We start from the raw sequence: 17,590 nt of genomic DNA on the forward strand, positions 1-17,590 counted from the left end.
ATATAATTATACATTTTTTTTAAAAGAGAAATAAATAAAAAGTGGTAAGTGCTGTACGAGGTAGATCTTTGTAAATTTAATTCATGAAACAGTCACTCTTTTATTGCATTATACGATGGAAATAAGAAACATATTCACATGAACATTTCAGAAGATTAAAAAAAAAATGAATTTACATTTCTACTGAAAATAAATTTCTTTCTTCAATAAGAAAGTTCTTATTGACGATCGTAATCGTATAGCATTTATTAGCAAGCCAACAGCCAATTAAATCTATCCCGTATAGCTTATTGCATAGTAGCGGTTCAATATTCTTTCTGTTAACTTGCCAAAGAATACTGATACTTTTATGTGCTGGACATTACTATGTTAAGTGGTTTTACTCCAATCTCAGCCATCTTTCTTCTCATTCCCCTTTCTTTATATTTGTATACGTAGCTCTCTGATTTTATAACACAATGATGATCGCGCAGAGATAGAGATAAGTGTTAAAAAGATTCAAATCCGTAAAATTTTCCTTAAGTAAAAAATATACATATTTTCCTGTATGCAATTCATTTACGCGGTTTTTTTTCGCCAAGAAAATATCATATACGTCAATTATTGTCTAATTATTTATCTTTTTGTCTGATAATTGATTCATTGATGCTTGACAGAATCTATTATATTTAGTCGCGATTTGTTCAGCTTTTAGATCCTAATTTTTCTTGTTCTTGATTCGGAATCGAATCGCACGCGCGGTCGCTGGTAATCATCTATACTAACCGTACGATTTTCTTGTGCCTCCCCTATTTTTCTAGAAGTCGTAAATTGAATATGCAATTGGAAAACGCGATACAAGAGGCGATGGCGGAACTGGACAAGATGACGGAAGCCTCCAGCGACCAGAAAGATACCAAAAAGTCGCCCAAGGTGACATCACTGCCGGCAACCAGCTCGAAGGGTGTCAATGGCGCCGGCAGATCGGAGGCCAAGAGATCATCGAAGAGGGCCGTGGCCACTGTGGACCATGCCAAAACCGAACAGAAACAATGTCGGTGATCCGTGCCGATCGCGGTTGTTTAGCCAACATCCGTAATCGGCGACTCTAGCCTGTCGTAAATATCGCGAAGTATCGATGATCTTCGCGCAGAGATGTAATTTAGTCAACTCTTTCAGTTTAATAAATTATTAGTAACAAATCTACACACGAATTACACGTCCCATAAAACCGATACATTTCCGTTCGCTTCAATCGGCAACTATCATAATCGCGACCGTAATATAGCGATTGCAAATGCGGGCACAATTTAGTGCAGCTGTGATTCGTGAATTCTATTACATGTAACGAATCTAACGCGACAGACAAAGTCGAGTCTATTGATGCAGAAATACGTGATGATGCTACGATGCTATGTTAATACGATACGAACAATATAAAAGCGTCGCTTTGGGAATCATATGAAGCACTATGCATATACTAACAATAAATCTCGGTGATCGCTGTGATCTGCTGCATCCGAATAGTCGGATTTCCCCTGAAATTACGAGGGTTTTATCTTCGAGCAAAATATTGTACAGTTTTACTCCTACATGTTAAAATTGTTTCTCATAGCTTAACCGATACGCTTTGGGACGTTCTGGCAATGGAGCGTCTCTGATAAATAATCAAAAAGCTCGTCTATGATTAATAATTTATTAAATTGAAAAAAAGTACTTTCGATTTCTTGGATACAGAAATCGACGACCACGGGGAACGTGGCGTTAAACGTAAGAGCTGTATTGCGATACTGGCCATACTGGCAAACAAGTTTTCTTTTCTGTAAATTTATCGACACACAGCCTAAACAACCGTAGCATCTGTTGCAACATCTTTAGCGTATTCCGTTTTGTAACAGACAACATCCGTTTTTAATAGAGAAACGGTCAGGCATGTAAAATTGCAGTTGCAAATAATCAATAGCGACGTACAGGAAATATATCGTACTACGGCCGATTCACCAAAAATAGGCCTACAGCATGCATTCTTAGATTATTTATAATACACATGTATGTAACCGCAGAAAGTAAGTAGAAAGGCAATAGTTTCTCACGGACGTTTTTGAATTGGTAGAGAAGGAGATTACCCCTATCACACAGACGGATAATTTGTCATACGATTTATTTTATTCGACGAACGCTCGTCTATTGATTCCTTTAACGAGATGATACAAAGAATGGCGTTTTGAAACGCAAACTTTTTATGATAATATGCATATTGAACGATCTCTCCCGGTTATACTACGCGCGGTTTTTACAATTTACACGTGCGATTGGGAGGCATGAATGTTTCCTGAAAATGTGTACTCGCCTACGTATTTCGGGCGATCGTAAGCAAAACGTGTATAGTTTTAAAAAGATATTTTTGCGAATGAACCTTCATTACACTATCCGTAGAGAATAATGCATTTTTTTAGAAAGCTATACACAGTGTATGGATCATTGTTTTACTGTGACGATGTCGTGTTACAGGCTCGTTGAACCATTTTAAACTTACCCGCGTCCGCAGGGCGCTTTTGATCTGCGCGATCATTTTTTTTTTTTTTAACGATGTTCCTCGAACGACGTAAACCTGGGACACGCTGCGACTGAATAATTCACGATTTAGCATACCGTAGCGATGCAATCGGAAACTGCACAGTTCGGCATCCGGTGTTTTTAACGGATAACAACACGAGCGATTGTTCTTTGACGTTTCAATTTGATTTCGATTTTTTTCAGGACTTACAACAAATTTCAAAATTCCTAGATTGTTTTGAAAAATTATGTAGTATTAATTAGATGAATACAAACAAAATCAAATTTCGGGGTAAGAATTAAAATATGCAATCAATTTAGAATTCCTCGAAAAGAATGGTTTCAAGACATTCGTTTACGTTTCGTCTGTGTAAGAAATCTTGTAATTATATATACTTGAATTGCGTGATGCCGCATCAATTTGGCGACTACATTTTTCTAAAGCGCACATACATGCGCAAAATTTAATCACGATTTCAAAAATAAGAATGATCGTTTACGATAAACAGCGAATTCGAAGGTACGTTAAAAAATCTCGAATTTACATTATTGAGATAATTCCGGCGCGTCGGAAACATATGATAGACAATAAAAAACAAGATGCAAGTATCAAAAAAGATCGCGCGATTCTTGATTTACATTTTCCGCGACTAACGGATCTGGATTTCTTTGAGGAATGCATTAATTGTCGCGTGTATCCTGATCGGTGTTGAGAAATTCCGCTATACAAATGCACCGGCTGCGTAATACTTAACAATACGGGTCCGCGTACAGATCTTTTAGTGTTATATTACGGCTGTAAATATGTCAACTTATGACGATGACACCGTCATAATAACGAATATAACTCGGTTGTAAGGGAGGCCAACATAAAGCAACTAGTTTACGTACGAATAAATTATCGTTCGCAGAGGTACGCGTATGCGACGAGTCTGTAAGCGAATATTTGCTTCTGGGATTAAAACGGGGAGTAACTCTTATATCAAAAGATAACAGCTTGATGTCCACACCGTATATATCTGCGGGAAACCACAGACCATTCACGAAGACGGGTTTTTCTGCAAGCGAAATCTTATCTGAAACTATACGTTTTCTGTCTTTTCGTGAAGCAGAAAGTTGCCTGAGTCATATCTTTTACTTTGTGACGCATATATAAAATCTCTTTGGGAGAAGATTATGAGAAGATATTTTTCAACATATTTACGAGAAGCTTAAATATAGAATATTTACCTTTGCTACATTTTTCCTGTGATTTAAGGTACGTTCTATGCGACGTTATAAAACGAGGAGCATAATTAGTTGAATTTTCCCACGTGATCGTGACTTGGGCCACTTTCATCATCACAAATATCGTAGACGATGTAAAAGCTCGTGGAGATTTCATGCGAGCGGTTCCCCCTCCCCCCTCCATTTGCGCGTCTCTACTTAAGGACAATTATATCAAATTAAATCAAAAGCTCGCGATATCACGTATTACTCGCTAAGTTTCAAAAAAAAAATCTTCGACAGAGGAGAATCGCTTCCCGTGACACGGTTCGTAGCATTTCATCATGACCAAGCGCGTTGCAACGCAACGCTTCATTTGATGAATGACGAAAGACATATCACCGGCCGCGAATGACAATTCTTCGAAATCTGCACGTTTTCGGTAAAGCGTACTGCGCGAAAATGAAGACGAGAAAAAAGATAATGAGGAGAATTTAAGAATGTAGCGAGTGGCTGGCATCGCTGTACACACACCAACACACTATTACTCACACACATACATTCACATACATACACAACGGGACCGTTTAAAGTTAAGAACATTTCTAAATTTAATCCGATTTCCTTCATCTCGAATAACCCGTGGTTGAGTAATCGAGGGCCGCTTTTACAAAATTCAACACAATTACAAGACATTCAGAATTTTTCAATTTTTCTCATTTTACTAATTGATTGTTCCACAATTCACACAGTATAATTTAGTTACTCTTCGCGACATACAATTCTTAATTTTTCAGCGACACGTATGTCTACAGTACGGACGAGATAATCTGTTTCCGACTATTGTTACGCGGAAAAGTTTTCTTCTAAAATCATTTCTTCCGACAAGTGCACACTCGCGAAAGTAAGACGGCACTGTCTGAAAGTTTGTAGCGTCGTGAATGTTGGAGTTTTGTAGAAACGGTCCTCGCAATTCGGCGCGTGGGTCTCTTCGCTAGTTCTTTCTCCTCTGGGATCGATATGAACCAGTTTTGCCGAGAGCACTTTCTCCTCGCTCTCTCGGGCGTGCAACGCGAGAGTGACCGTAGTTTAAAAACCAGTGAAAAACTTACCTCAGTGACATATAACGCAAGAATCAAACGTCTTAAAAAAAAAAAAAAAAAGAATCGAGAATATATACTGTAGTGCCGATGTCCTTTGTATATTTTCCATGATATTGTAAATAGATATACATATAAATATATATATATACGTATATATATATATACACGCCTTATTGATAATCACGCCGTGCGATAAATAGTCGACGGGCACGATTGTTTAATGCTAAATGTCGGCGGGCGGTAGTATCAATTGAGGTACACACGAGCCGTCGAGCGAACGATGTCGGGCGTGTGTGTAATAATGGCATCTCCATCAACAGCGAAAATTGTGGCTTCTAATTATTTGACACGTTGTAACGCGGAAAGCGAGAGAAGAAATACTTATAGGGCTATTTTATAAGAACATTCTTTACGGGTCGTTATATGACGTAAGTAGAGTACGTTTAATACACGCCACACGTTTTTATACAACATGAAAGTAAAATGGGAGAAGTAGTCTTCTTAAATCACGATATATGTTCTACAACTCTCTATGTCCTGTCTTTAACACGCTGTTTTTATTTTTAATTCATTCATTCAATTCCTTCGTGTCGCGAAGAAATTTCACTTCTGAGGTAATAGAATTTTTTATCGAAGGGCAAACTTCTTCCTCGATGGCTCAGTCAGCTCGACACCGTAAGTTTAACGAAAGGCCTACATCGTCGGAAAACCCGTGTGCGTTGCGTCGCGTCGCGTCGACTGGACGAGATGATTTTGTTAGAATAATTAACGATGAGAAATTACGGCGTAGCGTAAGGAGTAATAGTTGACGGTTTAATCGGACGGAGGACTATTAGGCGCGCGCGGCGAATCTTTTGGAAAATTATATATACCGATAGTTATTGGAGCGTGAGTAAGATTCACGTGATTTTCGGCAGATATTTATTGCTCTATTATTATTTATCAAAAGTAGAGTATTTACGGAGCGGTTTCGTTCGCTTGTTGTGTTTTGAGAGAGATATAAAACGAGGAAACGTGAGCGTGCGGGCCATTTTTTTTGCCCTCCCCTGTAACGGAATGTACAGTGTGTATGTGCGTGCGAGTGTATATGACGGAAGAATGTGTGCATGCGCGAAAGAATCGTGATGAAAACGAAGGAACGGAATCCTTTCAGCGAACGAATGCGATTGCAAGCGGCACCAAAAAAGGAGGAAAACGAGATGGGACAGTTTTTCGTTGGTAGGAACAAACAACTTATCGTGATCGCATTACAAATTTACGAGAAACACGACCGAATGCACTTTCGATGTATAATATAAATATTATTGCAGATAACATAGCTATATGCGTATTATATCAATTATCAGTGGTATTACAATAAGAGATGATAATTTTATATTTACGAGAGAGAGAGAGAGAGAGAGAGAAATGAATGAATGAATGAATGAATGACTTGTGAAAGAGAGGCTGAATGAGAGAGAGAAAGAGAGAGGGGGAGAGAGATCGTTAAATTAAATGAATGTAATATACAATGTACGATGAAACTCCCTCCCTCCCCCCCGATTTTCCCTTCCCTATGTTCCCGCACCCAAATTCCATGCTAGGACGAATTAGCTAAAGGCTACCCTATTTAACACTTGGCATAATATTTATATATAAATATAAATATATAAATATGAATATATATAAATATATAAATATAAATACATATATATACATACATGAGAGATAGAGAACATAAAGTAAAAAAAAATGGATAGTCTCGGGAAGAGCAATATTTGCCGTATCCGAGGAAAAGTATGAAGCTATGTGATCCACTACTACTAGTAGCTTTTAGCTGTAAAGACTTATACTTTATTTTGTAAATTTTGTTTATACAATGTTTGATCGTTCACGCATAATACTATTGTATGTGAAACTAAGTTAATAAATCATTAACATGTGAAGTGTTGAATCTTGTGTAGTCCATTTCGTCGATAATTTATAAACAAGTTTATTCTCCCTTTTTTTTAATTTAAAAGACGGTATTATATTATGATATAATTTTGCAAGTTGTTGATTGTTCATATCTTATATTTTGTAAAAGCTCTTAATACAATTAATTCCATGTTCTTTCTGTCTTATAATATTTAATAATCAATTTAATAATCCTCTGTCAATGTTATATTTCGTCGTTTTCATATTATTATTAGTTTTATAAGCACAGTTGTTTCGGTATAGATAGAAAAAGATATCGCCATCTAGTGAGGGGTAGTTAAACTCACATGGGGGTTGATTCGGATAATCGATTTATTAAATGTTGAGTTATTATTGCGATAGAAAGATTTTTAATTTGACGTATTATATTTAAATAGAATATGAAATATATGATTAATAATAAAAATATACATATTTTAACATTTTTATTGATTTTATTCGGACAAGTGAAAGGAAAGTTGCCGACGCAGTCTTTGTGAAGAAACAGCTTTTTAGCGAAGATAGATGTCGGGTTTACTTGATGAAAGGGTGATAAAATATTTAGAAATTTTTTTTATAATAAAAATAGATTTTTATGAATATATGGAAAATTCTTATATATAAAAAACCATAGAATGTTACTTTTTATCAATTGTCATTAATTACTACAAGATACTAATTAAAATTACAAAATGATTAAATTTTAGGAATTTTTTTATACAAAGAAATATTCTATCCCTTTAGTGAAAGAGAAAAAAAGTAGTTAAACAAAATAGATCATTTTTTATCAGTTCTATTTTTTTATAAGCTGCACAGAGGGAGAGGACGAGAATAGAGTTACGATACAATTTTACAGTTCATTGGAACAAAAAAGGCGCCTACGTCGAATTAAGAGACGCTTAGGAAAGTTATGAACGCCAGAGACGGCGTCGTTTCATCGTCACTCTCAGCAGGAAGGTAGCTTCAATTGGCAAATAATACATAAGCGCATTGATTCCCAATTGAATGGTATCGGGGATTTACGATCCACCGTCTGTGAAATTTCTCTCGCATCTGGTTATCGTTCTCGCGCGTCCGTAGTATCGGCAGCTCTTAAATCGCACGGCGTCGGGGATATAAGAGTAAATCGCTCGCGTATTCAGAAAAGAAAAACGCGTCGGGCCCGAGATTGTCTGCGTGAACCTGACGGGTATATGGATCGGCATTGAAACGGCGTCGCGTCGCGTCGCGTCGCGTCGCCTCGCCTCGCCTCGCCTCGCCTCGCCTCGCCTTGCAGTAGCGTCGCGACATAGAAGCCGGGTTCTGAGGTACGTCGTGAAACGAGACGCGCTCCGTCCCTTATTTCCCTCTCGAGAACGTGCCCGAGCGTGTATTCGTATATTCCGTAGTACATCAATATGCACGGACGTATCCCGGGCCGGTCTTGTACCGATTTGATCGACTTTTCAAGAGGAGACGAACTGGAATAATTACGGTACAAGTTCCATCTCCGTTGTAGAAAAGAATTTATACGTTGATTGTCACATTCTTCTCTCGTTACGAACGAGCGTGTCAATCAGCAGCATCAAAATCGGATCATCTCGGCGACGATGGGTTTCAATCTCTATCGATTTAGCTCAACATGGTTCCGTGCTTCGAAATTTCTGCTTTGTCCGCATAACAAAATCCAATTCTGCGAGCAGCGGATGTGCATCCTTCAGGACTTTTCACATGCTCGTGAAAGATATTAGCTCGTTACGTAAATTGCAAGTAGCGGCCGGCTTTTTAAATCCTAGAAATCCTGCTGAAAAGGGATCCAAATTGAGCCTCGTACCCGCTAAAGTCGACTCTGCGCATACCCATAACGTATGGCACGTATACGATCGATGGCTCACTCATCCGGCGCTAAAAGGGTTAATGATGCCTGCCATGCGTAAATGGCGCTCATGGCACCGGACAAATGAAACGTAATGAGCGGATCGCGCACGGCAGTAGTATGTACGTACTGTACGATCGTGAGATTCGTAATAATGCCCTATCGGGGACCCGGCGCTATTGTGCAGGCACGCCATGCCGAGGGCGTGAAATCGTACAATACGATTAGCGGCCGCGTTGCGTCTCCCTTCGCGCACACACGGGGTTGCCTCGAGAGAGTAATAGGGAGTTTTTGCGATACTTTGAGCGCTTGGTATACTCACGTAAAAGTCCATCTTACGATACGTCTGTCTTAATAATTTTATTGTACTTATTTCTATTATATTTATATTTTATTACACATCTGATTTTAATCCTTAGATAAAAAAAAAGAGATCTTTTCGATATGCCGATACCTGCTAGTTTTAAAGTCTACGAGATATATGGTTAGCTCTAACATTAACAGCAAAAATATTTATTGACAAGTGTTTAATTTTCCTCCTAATCAGAGAAGAGTAATCAATAAAAATTGCTGGTCGATAAATTGTTAATTGAAGGAGGACATCGATCTCCTTCCGTTTAAATTAATCTTGAACTTAATATTAGCAGCACGTGTTGCTAATATTAATTATCGTGATTACCGGTTTGACATCTCGTTAACATGTTTATCAAACATAAGCTGCCGCATGTAAAGTGTCTATTTCCGCGCGTGAAATCGACGCGAAATAATTCCCACGTTATCGAGAAGTATCGATTCACCGGCTTTGTTTCTGCATACACGTATGCGCGGCAAGAGTATATATGCGAGGACATAAAGTGTTATATTAATATTAATACATACTATTTTTAATATGAGTGATGAAATGAAAAGAAAGTCTTTTTATTTTGAAATGTTTAAGCGCGTTCCGCTGTAAATCGTCGTTCCATTAAAGCGATCGTATGATTAGATAAAGTATTCACGAAGAGGGAAATCGATGAGAGCTTCAGTTCGCGAGAGAGTTGAAATATTCTGGCCTAATATAACCCCTGCGAGCTCTTGAGTTCTTGCCGTATGATTGGCTGAAATATGAATGAAGCTCATACAGTATTCCTCGCGTAGGTCGAGGAATCTTTCCCTTCGCAATCACAATGGTCCGAAAGCGTCGGAGATTAATTGAGAAAGTTAATTCCTATCCTCAAAAATATTGATATCCTCTTGAAACAATCGTCACTTTTAATAATACAATGACAATATAAAAAGGTTTATTAATTGTTCGTATTATTTATTACTAAATAATAGCCTTTCAGAGATAACTTAATTCGTCATCGATTTTACTCCAATATCACATTTATTCCTTGTCTCTCGTGATATAAAAAAATCGCGATATTAAAGTAGGTTTTATTCATTTTTTGAGATTTGTCATCTGTAAGCTGCATGCAATTGAGAATTAAGGCAATATGTCTTTTATACTGATTAGCAGTTTTACATTATCAGATTGTCGTGCAATTTGCACGGTAATTAATATTCCATTTACTCTATAATTAACGTTCCATTATTAAACACACTGGCTAGAATTATATTAAATTATCTGTTCCATTCGCACTAACACACCAAACGATTTGCTACTGGCTGCACAGGACGAAAACGAACATTGCAGATATAGTATATGACGAAAGTAATGTGCATCATGTTCGCGCAGATTCACGATTTGAATAGTGCAGCTATGCTTTCGTATTGTTATTTGTTGGTTCCGTACCGACAAATCGCATGGCGTACACGCGTTACATACGTACCGTGTTTGATGGGTAATCAGTGGATAATCAGATCATATTAAATTAAAGTGTATCTCTGTTTCAATGACTGCACGATCTAAAAGGATTAATTGCGCGCCATGTTGTACAACGTTCGGAGGAAAAAAATCGAATTACAATCGAGACAATCTGATAAGTACGGAACGTATTTGCAAATTCGATGCACGATTAGCTGTTAGCGTAAACATGCATCGAAATTAATCCGACTAATTTTATTCCATTTTTTATCGTTTTCATAATTCACAATATAACTGCGCGGTCACGAGGACGAGTCGTGTATGTATAATTCGGAAAATTGGTATTTTAAATAAAATCGCATTCTACGCGAAAGCCCCTTAAGTTTCCGATAGCGAATCTACCGCGTTCTAATGTTTTATACATTCTGTAGTTACGAAAGTTTGCTAACTGGGACGATAGTTTCTATCGGACAAATATTGACCTCATAGATACGTGTCTACGTTTAAACGGTTTCGTAATTCCATTATAACGCGCACGACGGCCGATGGAACAATGACCAATGTAAATTACACGCCTTTTTCGCTCGCGCTATGCTTAATAAGCTGGAATTCGCGCGAGGCGAAATACAGCGACGGCGTGAATGCGCGACAACCGTGAAACGACGTTAACGTGATCAATATTACGTTTCGGGACGGCCGTTGTATTGACGAGCCAGCGTTTCAGACCCTCTCCCGCTCTTCTACCTCTGTATGTGTACAAGTTGCAAGGTATTCACGTGTGTTAACTGCGTGAACGTATTACGGGTGAGACTCCCCCCCTCGTTCGAAGCTGTCCAGTATGTTCTGTCCATTTCCAGCGCAGTTTGCTATTCCCGAAGGGACCACTGATCTGATAAAGTCACACGGAAGTGGCCCGACGCCAATTTACAAGCGGTGTGTGTTTAATTGTCCACAATGAAAGAAGCAATGTCCCTTTTTCCCCTCCGGGCAATCCCGGGCTTCCGTGATTCAATTTCAGTGCCTCGCGTGCGAGGAGCATTTCGCGGCAAGAGGAACCGATCTGTTTGCTTCGAGGCAAATCTTGTGTTTCACGACAACGACGATCGCGACGGCGTGCCTGCAGAGTAATTCGCAAGTAACATACGCTAAACTCGTAATTAACGAACGCGTACAAATGATTTGTATTTTCGCCGTTACTGTATACCCATATAGGTTCTGTTTAACATTGTCAAATCGAATAGTAAAATCCCGCGAGGCGAATTAAATGCACTCGTAACTCCCTCGTACAGAGGGACGATCAGGAAGTTGCTGAAATTAAATAGCTGTTGTTTTGTAACAAAAGTGTGGGCAGAATGAAATAAATTGAACACTCTGCAGAAGAAACCTGTCATTCCCATTAGCAGATTGTGCAAGGATATATGTATATTTATAAATTATAATTTTGCAAAAATAAATGTTACAAAAAAAATAAAATAAAAACCTGACTGACTGGTCATGAACATATATCAGTGACACATAAGATCTCGACATGGATGAGCATACAATAATTTATGTGGTTATTATTTTGAAAAAAATATATAACTGAAATGTATAACTAGACAAATTGGCTTCTTTAATAATATTTATTTCTATTAATTAATAAGTGCACATTTGTTTTGCACTAATGACGCGGATTTCCTCTAAAGTAAAATGTATAATTGATTTCATTCTCATATATTACAAGATAACAGCTATTTAATTTTAGCTACTTCCTGATATCTCGTAGATTATCAGCAAATGTTGGCATTCAAGGCTCTCTCGGTTGACTTTCGCTTACTACTTGACGTAACCTTGCCCGAAGTTGCGACTTATGAAATCTTAGCACAGCAACCCCTCACGTTTGCTTTTGTCTCGGCGGTTTTCCGCGACTCTCACGCATCGTCGGAGAGGGGTGCAAGGACGCCGATTCGTCGTCGATTTTCGTTGCGCGGCAACGACGCGACTGTAAGCTTATTACTACCTGCAGAACTTTGCTCTTTCATGGAAGCAAATTACTTCATAAACGAGAAGGCTTGGGCGTATCTCGGCAGGGCGTACACCGCGGCCGCAGCGCGCTGGTACAAGGTATCTAATGAATGTCGGAGAAGAGAGGCGTCGGCGCTACATCGCTGTAGGGGGTGGGTTTCTTTTGCTCGCACCTTTCCCAATTTATGCGTCTAGAGTGGTAACGAGGCCAGCCAGAGCTCGATGGGGAGGTAGCCTCGGCTGTGCGAGTCAACGTGAACGGCGGGGAGGAAGAGAGAAAGAACGAGAGAGGGAGCGCGCGCGAGAAAGAGAGAACGCGGAAAAGATGGCACTGAAAAGAAGGTTGGAAGGGACGAGAGACGAGACGAAGCTTTCAAAATGGCCGATAGGGAGGCAGCATCTTCAAGATGCTTTCGGACGGTTCGTACCTAGAGTGCTGATTCAACGAGGTAGCGCTGTCGCGTACGGAATATTTCTCGGTGCAGGTCGAGAAAGTGACTTTCGCTATAGAGGAGCTGTATAAAGTGATACGTTTAAATCTTCAATTTTACTTCATTAATGCTGAAGCGACGGAAGTTTGTCTTTTCGATTACTTTTTACTTTGTACCCCTCCGCCTTTCGTCTCTTCTACTTTCAATTTCTGTCTTCGTTTTTAATTTTTTATTTACTTTCGAACATTGATTTCTTTTTGTAACACTTATAAATGGCACGAATGTAAGTAGTAATTTAGCTAGCCGTTTCACCCATAGGCAAATTAGATCGAATATTTATATGGCTATTGGATACATACACATTCATGTAATCTCAACGTCAATATAAATAAGAAAGGTACAAAATAGAATCTTTATAAATAAATAATTTTTGTTTTTCCGCTCTGAGGCTACTTTGAGATTTAATTTCCTCGCTAATTGTAACTTAATGTTATTCTATTTGGAAATCATTTGGCCTTTACCTGTAATAAGGTGGTTGCTACCTACGCGCAATAAATTTGGATTACGTTAAACCTGAGCGCAATCGGATCGGAATGGGATTGTGGAGCTCGGTAATCGAATTAAGTCGGAAGTATTTTGCCGGCAAGCGCAGGAGGACCCGGAAATTTCGCGCGGTGGGCTCTAAAATTGCTTAATCCGAGGTTGCGCACGATTGCCGTTTCGTCGATGCTAAATGCGAACGCAGCATTCGGAAGTTTGGCCCTCGAATTGTGCGAGTCAATTCCCCTTTACCTTTCTTCTCTTCCTACGACCCGCACGAGTTTCAATGGTAAACGGAAGTTGAACCGCCCGGTACGCTTAATACGGAAATTTCCGCCTGCCAGCGTACAAATCGAGAACACACTGGGCAATATATTCAAAGTGTCTGCTTACTGAGAGTCCTTGACTCGTGTAAGAGTACAATCCTTTCTAAATTCGGAATCTGTTAGTCTGTTCGGCTGTTTAATATGCAGTTCGGGTCTCGAATGAGTGGGGAACTTCGACAAATTTCTTACGCGATGCGAAGGGGAGATCCATCATCTACAACATGTTTCCTCTCTTAAAAATGTTTAGTTTGATTAAAAAAAAAAAATATTTATTTTTCGCACTCGGTATAATTGGGAAACGTAAGCGCGTTTACGAATTTTGTAACAAGGCTGCTGCAATTCAGATGATTATTACACGCGTCTCGATTCACGACAAAAACAAAGAGATATCTTGTGTAATTTGCAGAGAATTATTTGTTTCAATTTCGCAAATGCTCCATCGTTCTGAATAGATTCCAATACTACGCGACGCGTACTGGGTGGTTGACGGGAATAATCCGGAAAATTCCGCGCGGAAATCACGATCGTGGTGATGCTTTCAAAGAACACGGTTTTGCAAAACCCTTTGACTTACACGCAATAATATTCCTGGTGCACGTATGTACAACACGACATGATGTGAAATCTGAATGCATATCCGCTTCAAGCGACAAGCGATGTAGTAAATTATGAAAATTAATAATTTCAAAAACAACTGAATGAGTAAGAAAATTGGAAATTAATTAATCTTACTAGAATAAAATTGTATAGATTTTTTAAATTTGTAGGGATATAAAAAATGATTATTACCTTTTTTACGTGTATAAAGAAAGTAAAAAAGAACAACCTGATACATATTATTTCAAAATTGGGAAAATTCGAGATGTTTTTTCCTTATGACAAAAAAATTGAGTTCGAAATACGAGAGACTGCATCGTTTATCAAAATGTGCGAAATAATTATCATAAGTATAAAAGTGAGAATGCCAAGTATGCGAAGTAAGTATAGAATATTATACGTAACTAATTAGTAAAGCGAAGTGAGATAGTTTACTTAAGAAACGTTTCGCAAGTATAAATCTTCAATCTCTTCGCGAAGCGGTTTTCTTATTCGGCAATATATCAAGTTTGTAATGCTTGTAATTTTCTCAAAAGTTCGGTCTTGTGCAAGTGGAAGCTCACGGAGGTGAAGCACTTTGATTTCAGTCGATTTGAAGGTACGGAGGTTCCAGTCACGAAGATGTGTACGCGGACGCTATATACGCGAATGCTCCTTGATGTTAAGTGCAAACGCAGCGTTCGGAACTTTGGCCCTCAAACTACCAGGAATCCTAACATCTACCGTTATCTCCTGTAGTTTGAATACGGCGGAGAGGAACAAGGGATCGAATCGCGCCCTCGCGCTCTTCTAATTTCGAAAATTTGAGCCTGCAAAGCCAAAATCACGCCCGTATATAGAGTCTACAAAGGGGTCGGTATCGCTCGAGAGGATCGGCGTCGCTCGCGTGAATCGTTGTGGCGCGAATGAATTTCGAGTGCCGGCGGTATTGAATGCAGTTTTGACACAATGACACAATGACATAAAAATCGTGCCGCGCGTTGTTGAATTTTATTGGAAGCCAATTGTACTTTATTTTAATATCAATTTATTTCACATTCGCGATTTAATGTTATTTATATGTATATTTTGCAGTAGGGTTAGGAGTTGAATTTTACAGTTATATACACTGCTATTGCAATATGCAATCGACGAGCGGAATTGCAAATTAAAATTGGAAGAGCTATTCAATCTAACCAGCTGTCCATTAACTGCTGATTTACTGACAATTCGACCGTTGCAGAATGTTATTATGCATTGATTGATTTATTTTTTAATTCGGCCCGCTGTTCCGCTGTTTTGCGTTAATTACATTTTTGTCGCTTGACTTATTTACGTTTTACTTATTAATTATAAAAATTGCTAATGGAACCACCGTCGGCGAATTCCTCCGATATACAGAATGATTCAATTGATCTTATTTGCCAAAAAAATTATCTAATATAAAATATGTTGTACTGTTTGCGTTTTATGGAACATATAATAAAAATAATAATAAATAAAATTTTTTAATTTTTAAATTGCTTTTATTTTAATTGCAATTATTTAATAAACAAGAAAGTTACTAGACATTAAATATATTACAACTATCTATTCATACTTTCTTATCACAAAAAAGAAAAAAATTATCTCTATTTCGGTATTTTGAAAACGCTTTATTTCTTATCATATTCTTTTTCTTGAGATATTTCAACATTTTGATGAATTAAAATGTGCCCTTTTTTTTGTGTGTGCAAGTCGCTGAGTTGATTTTGGCGTTTTATTCGATCTGGCATGTTATATCTACGAAAATAGATCGTCTCTCACACGATTAATAAATTATGCGACCTCCAATATGTCGTATTCTTTCTATGCGGTCCACCGAATGCGTATGACCAATATTTAACGGCTATTATTGTCAAAGAGAATTTATCTTATCGCGCTATGGGAGCTGCCGATCCCCTCAGGGGCGACAGGGTGTAGCACACACCGTACATGCACCACCACGCGCACAAATTACGCGACAGCGGGTATCTGCTATTGATTTACTGGTAGCAGGTGCATGCAGACGGAATGAATTCACGTCCGCCATATTATCAGGACGAGAATTCGCCTGTCCACGTGGCTGCCTCGTTTAGACGTTGGACTATCTTTGCAAAGTGCATCTATTGGTCTACCTATCTGTCTTTCCTATCTTCTCGGTTCCACCGACGTCGGTAATCTTGGCCCTAGATGCTAAGGAGTACAAAATGCGCGCGTTCGAAGCTCCTTTGTCAGCTCTTTTGATATGGCGATAATTAAAAACTTTCCAACGCTATATCAAATATCTTTCGCGACACACACATTTACACATTTTTCAATGCAGTGTAAAGATTTATGATTTATTCTTTTATGCAACGATGCCATAATAAAATTGACTGAAGGACCGCTTTCTCGTTTGAATGATATAATACATTTTAAAGTATGAGTTTTATACGCGCATGAGTTTTATACGTCTCGTATAACTTGGATTAACATTTGGGAATTATTTGTTGTTGGATTAAAGATGAAAGAACGATCGCGATTTCCATCGATTTATGGCTTTAATTATTATGTATGATTATTACGTACATACCTTCGATTACTATTACGTGACAATGACAATGCTACGAAATACAGAAGCATGGTGTAACCGTCACAGTAATTGCGGCTATTGTTCTAAAGTCCAAACATCATTTGTCATCTCTGTTTGAATGCTATCGTAAGGGCAATTACCAGTTTCCAAGCAACATTATTGCGAGGCGTAAGTTTGTATGACATGTATCAACAGATATATTGATGGTTTTCAATTAAAAAATTTTTAAAGAAGAAAAGACAAAACTAAAGAGATCGGCTATGGTTCTATTGCACAAAATGTTGTACAGTGATCTATATTAGAGTACTAGCACTTTCGAAGTTTATAAAGAAGAAGGATTTTGTTATGCAATGCAATAAATGCAACACATTGTATTCAATATCGCTCTTTCCAACGATAAGATTGATAACTTAATATTCCTGTTTACAACACTCATTCATCATCGCTAACAGTTCATCGCCGTGTCCAAAAATTCTCTTCCGCATTCCACTTTCCGAAACTCGCATTATTGAATAATGAGAAAAAGGAGCCCGATATAAATATATATATACACACATACAAGTGGGCAGAATGTTGCTGGCTGACATAGTGCATCTGTTTGACGGAGAATGCACGTAATGTAGATATGCATGTACACGGCAAGGGGCCGGGCGGAAGGGGAGGGTATGTACACGCTGAAACGACATTTGTATTTATATAC

General features: G+C 38.4%; 1 protein-coding gene across 3 annotated transcripts in view; it reads left to right on the plus strand.

The window, feature by feature from the left end:
- Positions 1-4,908, plus strand: part of LOC105451782 (nuclear receptor coactivator 6-like) — a 203,895-nt gene extending 198,987 nt beyond the window's left edge. For 2 of the 3 annotated variants that reach the window (XM_011692461.1, XM_011692469.1), the window contains exon 9: positions 801-4,908. In XM_011692461.1, coding sequence (XP_011690763.1) covers positions 801-1,041 — 241 coding nt within the window. In that variant the 3' untranslated portion in view covers positions 1,042-4,908. The remainder of the gene's footprint in view (positions 1-800) is intronic. The other variant, XM_011692478.1, reaches the window with a different exon arrangement.
- The last annotated feature ends 12,682 nt before the right edge of the window (positions 4,909-17,590 follow it).

The sequence above is a fragment of the Wasmannia auropunctata genome, unplaced genomic scaffold (genome assembly GCF_000956235.1).
Source record: "Wasmannia auropunctata unplaced genomic scaffold, wasmannia.A_1.0 LD336106.1, whole genome shotgun sequence".
NCBI lineage: Eukaryota > Metazoa > Arthropoda > Insecta > Hymenoptera > Formicidae > Wasmannia > Wasmannia auropunctata.